The following is a 7605-nucleotide window of genomic DNA, read 5'->3' as shown; positions in this document are numbered from 1 at the left end:
GCTTTGTTCAAGAACAAATAACTCAAATGTCAGCTATGTTCAAGAACAAATAACTCAAATGTCAGCTTTGTTCAAGAACAAATAACTCAGGAATGCCAGTTACTTTCAAGAACAAATAACTCAGGAATGCCAGCTACGTTCAAGAACAAATAACTCAGGAATGCCAGCTATGTTTAAGAACAAATAACTCAAATGTCAGCTATGTTTAAGGACAAATAACTCAGGAATGCCAGCTATGTTCAAGAACAAATAACTCAGGAATGCCAGCGACGTTCAAGAACAATTAACTCAAATGTCAGCTATGTTCAAGAACAAATAACTCAGGAATGTCAGCTATGTTTAAGGACAAATAACTCAGGAATGTCAGCTATGTTTAAGAACAAATAACTCAGGAATGTCAGCTATATTCAAGGACAGATAACTCAAATGTCAGCTATGTTCAAGGACAAATAACTCAGGAATGTCTGCGATGTTCAAGGACAAATTAATCGGGAATGTCAGCTATATTCAAGGACAAATAACTCAGCAATGTGTGGAACACTGGGATAAAAAGGTGTTTTGAAGCCCTACACTTCAAGGTGATGATATATTTTAAGTTACAATTTAATCGCTTAATAATTGTGGTAGCAGTTTTCACCACAAACTTTGAACCATTTCTGCAGACCGACTAATCAACACAAACTGTACCACTTGGTGACTCAAATGTAGCACCTCCCATTTTTGTTAGCACGAGTTTAACCCTTTTCCACGTAGATACAGATTTTGACGCATTTGTAGTCCCTTAGAAAGTTACATTTAATTAAACACCTTTCTTACTAGATTCAAGTTTTTAAGGCATCATTTCCAACCCTCAGATACTGCTGAGCGGCAAATAGAATAAAATCTGAACAGACTGCTCGTTACTTGCAGGCTGTTCTGGTTTTATGCTGTTTGCACATAGCCATTTCACATTGCCTCTGAGTGTGAAAGGGTTAATGTAAACAATGAAAATCCAGTGAGTAACACATTAAATTGTCTGTAACACAGCTATTTTCATTAATATTTATTTTTTATAATTACAATACAAATGAATACAATATACTGCAAACTTTTTCTCATAAAATGATAATAAACAAGGGACAAAATTGTCACAAAACCAGGTTTTCATTGTGAAAAAAAATCTGATAAAGGGAGAAAACTCAAACTGAACTTTTGAAATGAACAAACAAAATTAACCCCCTTTGTAAGTTTGTTTAAAAAAAAAATCTATTTTCAGTCGTGGCGACCTTGACATTGGAGATATTGACATGATTCTTTCGTGGGACACACCGTCCCATGATGGTGAACAAATGTGCCAAATTATTTTAAAATCTCACAATGAATGACATAGTTATGGCCAGGACAAGCTCATTTATGGCCGTTTTTGACCTTTGAACTCAAAGTGTGACCTTGACCTTGGAGATATCGACGTAATTATTTCGCGCGACACACCGTCCAATGATGGTGAACAAATGTGCCAAATGATTTTAAAATCTGACAATGAACGGCATAGTTATGGCCCGGACAAGCTTGTTCCGCCCGCCCGCCAGCCCGCCCGCAATCGGCAATCTAATAACCAGTTTTTTCCTTCGGAAAACCTGGTTAAAAATTCACAACTTTAAAGTATTACGAAATGAACTCCTTCAGGAGAATTGATGTCACTTGCAAATTATGAAGCTCAATTTAAGGTGAAAACATGTACAATTGTTAAGATTGCTTAGCACTGGAATGTTATAATGAAATGTGTAACAATAAATATATATTTATTGTTGTTAAAAAGATAAAAGATTTGCCTTATTGAAGATGCATCAAGGACATAGAAAGTTACCTAACATTTTCTGTATTGCACATTTATGCTATGATAATTTCGTGGGTAAAATATAACCAAATACATCTCACTTTCTTCAAACTGAGTAACCTAGTTAACAAAATCGACCAGTGCACATCCACAATGGCAATATATATGAACTCCGCTTTGGGAAAAGGGCGCTTAATGCAGTCTTTATGAGCTAGGAATGACACTTTCCACTTGGAGTGAATTTTCATTAACAAAATACTTCTTTTTAAAGAAAAATTATATAAAAGCCAAAAGTTTCATCCCTGATAAGCCTGTGTAGACTGCACAGGCTAATCTGCGATGACACTTTAAGCAGATGCATTTAGCCCGGTTTCCCAGAGGGAGGTTTATAAACTCTTGTGTTTCTCATTTTACAAATTCTACCCTACTTGAATTCAGAAGGTGTGCGTTCAATATTACATTGAATGTTGCCAGCGTTGGAGTCTAGACATCAAGCCACCTCAATACTCAGCAAAAATACAACAAACGATCTATCGGACTAGAGGTGTCTGTTTAAGTTGCAGGAGGATTGAACGAAAGCGTGAAATATCTTTTGTGTTCTTTGAATTCTTTGGGTTAAATTCGCAGAGTCTGCAAATCTTCTCCCATTCCTCCCCTGGCTGAGTCTCGTCGCGGTCCGCAATGAAAGCTGCCTCAGATTCCCTGAAAACAAAACAAGGCTTTTAACTGCTTAAGGCTTAAATAGCTTAAAAAAAAAACACAGACAGGGCCGAGTATCACAAACATACTCAATTCAATAGTCTGACTCAACTCTGTGGGTTTTTTCTTAATTTGTGAGATTAGTTTGATCATCATGCTCAGGTCAGGTGCTCATGGAAGTTTTTTGAGTTTTGAGAGTGACTCAAGAATGAGTTTGAGAAGGAACATGTGTATATTCTTCAAGCTGACATTCAAGATTGCTCATGAGCTCAACAACATACTCAATACTCAGCTGACATACTCAATACTCAGCGGACATACTCAATACTCAGCGGACATACTCAATACTCAGCTGACATACTCAATACTCAGCTGACATACTCAATACTCAGCTGACATAATCAATACTCAGCGGACATACTCAATACTCAGCTGACATACTCAATACTCAGGTGACATACTCAATACTCAGCTGACATTCTCAATACTCAGCTAACATTCTCAATACTCAGCGAACATACTCAATACTCAGCTGACATACTCAATACTCAGCTGACATACTCAATACTCAGCTGACATACTCAATACTCAGCTGACATTCTCAATACTCAGCTGACATACTCAATACTCAGCTGACATACTCAATACTCAGCTGACATACTCAATACTCTGCTGACATACTCAAAACTCAGCTGACATACTCAATACTCAGCTGACATACTGTGAAACCATTTATTTTCGACAGCACAAACTTTCGTCATTTTTATAAAAATGACGATTTCGTCAGCACTTAAATTCGCCGATTTCTGATTTTGAATTAAAAAAAAATGCGTCAGTCAATATCCGATTTGTGTGTAATACATATTCGCGATCAATCGCAGTTGCGAAAAATCGTGGTACGAATGCGGGAACACACTTGAGAATCACTGCAGGAGGTGGGGCCTGTTTGTCACATGCCAATTAACTAGTCTTTTGTTATCAAGGGACAGTAATGGACCCTCTTAATGTACAAATGTATGCCATTCACACGTTCATTGTTATGATTAGCGGCCAAGTGGGATCGAATAACCGTTAACGAGTGTTTGTAACAACGAAGCCAATTGCCAATCAGTCTTATTCTATTATAAGAATATTATCCAGATTGTTAAGTTGTTTTTTTTTCAAATAAAATGCTTTTTTATTCTAATATCAACATTAGAATTATAGACTCTATGTGTGTGTTTGTTCTTAAAAAGTAAACAACCGGTATATAAATCAATAATGTCAAAAATTTAAAAATAAATAAATTGATGCATATAAAATAGTAATAAGTGAGGTTAAAAGCAAACAATCAAACAACAAACAGCAATTAAAATATTCTTTATTAATTTGTGATAAATACGCATGTTGATCACACATCGTCATATTTTCATTTGGTTTATTGTCTTTCATCGGCATTCGCTGCGTGATGGCTAATATGCAACACCCCTGAAAAACACAATGCACCTAATGGGTAATAAAGTTATAAACAATTAGCGCTAATTCATTACCATTCTACATAAACGAAGTCAACGCATTCGATACAGCTTTACTGCACACACGTTTAAAGAAGTGTAACGTGTCAGTTAAGTACCTTGTGTAATCTACATCCCTTTGTGTCAAAACCAGATTAATCTTGATTACGAAACAGCAGTGAATGCGTGCATGGATTATGTTGGAATTAAATGCCTCATGTCTACGGTAAAGTTTTAAAATATTGTTCAACTTGGTGTTTGTTTTTGTTCAAACATAGAGCATGATTGTTCGTTAGGATCTTAAATTCGCCGATCAGTCGACTGGCGAAATTTATGAAAATTAATGCCTGACGATTAATAATGGTTTCACAGTACTCAAAACTCAGCTGACATTCTCAATACTCAGCTGACATACTCAATACTCAGCTGACATACTCAATACTCAGCTGACATACTCAATACTCAGCTGACATACTCAATACTCAGCTGACATTCTCAATACTCAGCTGACATACTCAATACTCAGTTGACATACTCAATACTCAGCTGACATACTCAATACTCTGCTGACATACTCAAAACTCAGCTGACATACTCAATACTCAGCTGACATACTCAAAACTAAGCTGACATTCTCAATACTCAGCTGACATACTCAATACTCAGCTGACATTCTCAATACTCAGCTGACATACTCAATACTTAGCTGACATACTCAATACTCAGCTGACATACTCAAAACTCAGCTGACATATTCAATACTCAGCTGACATACTCAATACTCAGCTGACATACTCAAAACTCATCTTCTGAGTTTAGCTAAAACATTAACCCATTTATGCCTAGTGGACTCGCCCATCCTTCTAAATTGTTTCAATTTATTTCCAAAATAAGGGATGTTTATTTCTATATTTAGAATATTTCTTACGGAAATTCCTTTAAGCAAACAGCGCAGACCCTGATGAGACGCCGCATCATGCGGTGTCTCATCAGGGTCTACGCTTTTTGCCAAGGCCTTTTTTCTAGATGCTAGGCATAAATGGGTTAAGAATGATATTGATACAAAGCCCAGGGTACATGCAGTTAAGAATATTTGTCAAATCTATACCTTTTAGAAATTATTATCTGAAAACTTAATACTACTTGGCTTTCTACATATACTTTGTTAGCGATACCTGACAAAATGAAGGCATAAGTTACTAACATTTGTTAATGTGCATTAACAACAACAACATATTTCAAAATGAAGTACACTTTCATACACTTCAAGTTAATCTTTCTAAATAACTGATTCATTTGTGAACTCAAAATAATTGCTACTAAAGTTGGCATTCCTAAGTGCCAAATTAGTGATTAAGTGTGTTAAAGATATCAGTATTTGTATAAACCTAGTGAACAGATCATTGAGATATCAGTTTATATATCAGCAACTTTCTAGGACTACATTTTCAAGAACACATTGCATTAGCTTAGCTTTTCAGACAGATTGCAGCAGTAAAGAGTTTAAGCCTTCATTTCTGACTATAAAAACACATGTATATATGTCATGCAAACAATACATAAGCAATTTTGCATTCAACATAAAACCACAAGATTGTGTGATCTCAAACTTCATGTGTTCAGAGACTTTTGTCACAAACAGTAGTAGTAAAGAGAACTTGTTTCACGCACATTTATCATATTGAATATTACAAATTGAAAAAGTCTATGTGAATTCTGTAGTTCTTTATTTAAGTAACAGTTCTGTTTTGGGATTGTTGAACAATTAAAAATATTGAATTGAAGTTAAATAAAACTCTGTTAACAAGACTGGTGACATTATTTTAACAAAATAGATGGACACATATATATGATCACACATATAGAACAGCTTCGTGATATTCTCATTCTTTCTTTTTCATAAGAGAATCACAACCATATGAGCCGCACTCTGTGGTTTAATGCATGTGCGTAAAGTGGCACCCAAAATAAGCCTGTGTAGTCTGCACAGGCTAATCAGGGACGATACTTTACGCTTGTATGATATTTTCTGTTCAAAGAAAGTATCTTCTAAGCAAAATTCCAGTTATGCAGAAAGTGTTGTCGTTGATTAGCCTGTGCGGACTGCACGGGCTTATCTGGGACAACACTTTACGCACATGCATTAAACCCCCTTTCCACAGAGCAGGACTCATATGTATGTATCTAAACATGCAAACAGATGCAAACAGATGCAAACAGATGCAAACAGATGCAAACAGATGCAAACAGATGCAAACAGATGCAAACAGATGCAAAAGCCGATGAATATTTCTGAACTTCTAATGTATTAATGTAAAGAAAGACGCCTATTGTGACAACCAACAACATCTTATCAGTGAATAGTGGTACAAGATTTCCCAATGTCATATATTAACATTCCATTTTCATAGAAATGCTCTATTTCAAATATGTTTTTAAATAGAGTATATTTGTTGGATTCAATGGAATATCGTTTCTATATTTTTATGATCACTAGTGAATTAAAATCCATATTCCATCGAACATCCAACAAAATTTCTTTTTATTTTATGCTTTTTTCACTCTTTATTTACATTGTAAAAAAATTGGATAATTTCGCTGGATTTATGACGTCACTTCGTCGTAAAAATGACGTTATTTCACAGTAAAACATTGAAAAATACAGATTTTTCACTGTTATTTTTCACAGTTTAAAACAGGGAAATATCAGTTTTAATTCACTGATATTTCTCTATATTAAACCACCAAAAAGCATTAAATAAAGAACATTTATAACAAAATTACCTGAAGTGCCATAAAGTGAAAAATGTCTCTTAGTTATGAAATCCAGATGTGGTTTGCCAATTTTGAAGACTTTGTTGAGCACATTGAAAAGCTGTTGCTGTAATGTGGCTTATGATAACAAAGAATACAATAAAGCAGAAAGTGTCCTCCATGACTAGCCTGTGCGGACTGCACTGGCTAATACTGGTATGACACTTCACATTTCTTCGTTAAGCCCTGTTTTCCCAGAACACAGTTCATTTGTTAGTTCTACTAGTTGAACATACAACACCAGCCACCAATATACCAAGGCTATGTGGTACTGTTTTACAAATGATCATCCGAGGGTAGTTACACATCTACATGTGTTGGAGATGCATTCTGGGAAAACTAGGCTTAGTTCCTATGCCTAAAGTATTCTACTAGGCCATTAAAGGAAGACAATTCGTTTAACAAAAAAACATTAAAGGAAATGTCTTTTAAATGAAATATCCAGTCTGATAGAAAATGTCTTCCCTGATTAGCATGTGAAGCCCCCACAGGCTCATCAGGGACGAAACATTTATGCTTTTATTGCCTTTTTGTTTAAAGGTGAATATCATCTTAGCAAAATTCTTGTATGAGGTAGTTTTCTTCAACCACTTACTATCCAGATTGATTTCGAGTATTAAACCTTTACCACTTAGATACGTATATTGACGCATTTGTATTCCCCCCCAGAAAGTTATTTTTAAATAAAGACCTTTCTTAATAGATTCAAATTTTAAAGGCTTCATTGCCAACAATCTGATACTGATCAGCAGCAAACAGCATAAAACCTGAACAGACTGCAAG

At 35.3% G+C, this 7605-nt stretch overlaps 1 protein-coding gene across 3 annotated transcripts in view; it reads right to left on the bottom strand.

Moving 5' to 3' along the window:
- Nucleotides 1-1027: 1027 nt before the first annotated feature.
- Nucleotides 1028-7605, bottom strand: part of LOC127864525 (clathrin light chain A-like) — a 40918-nt gene continuing 34340 nt past the window's right edge. For all 3 annotated transcript variants that reach the window (XM_052404185.1, XM_052404186.1, XM_052404184.1), the window contains one exon: nucleotides 1028-2518. In XM_052404185.1, coding sequence (XP_052260145.1) covers nucleotides 2347-2518 — 172 coding nt within the window. In that variant the 3' untranslated portion in view covers nucleotides 1028-2346. The remainder of the gene's footprint in view (nucleotides 2519-7605) is intronic.

This window comes from Dreissena polymorpha, chromosome 1, assembly GCF_020536995.1.
Source record: "Dreissena polymorpha isolate Duluth1 chromosome 1, UMN_Dpol_1.0, whole genome shotgun sequence".
NCBI classification, from domain to species: Eukaryota; Metazoa; Mollusca; class Bivalvia; order Myida; family Dreissenidae; genus Dreissena; species Dreissena polymorpha.
Note: the sequence above shows the minus strand (reverse complement) of the source record. Positions and strands in the feature narration are given on the sequence as shown.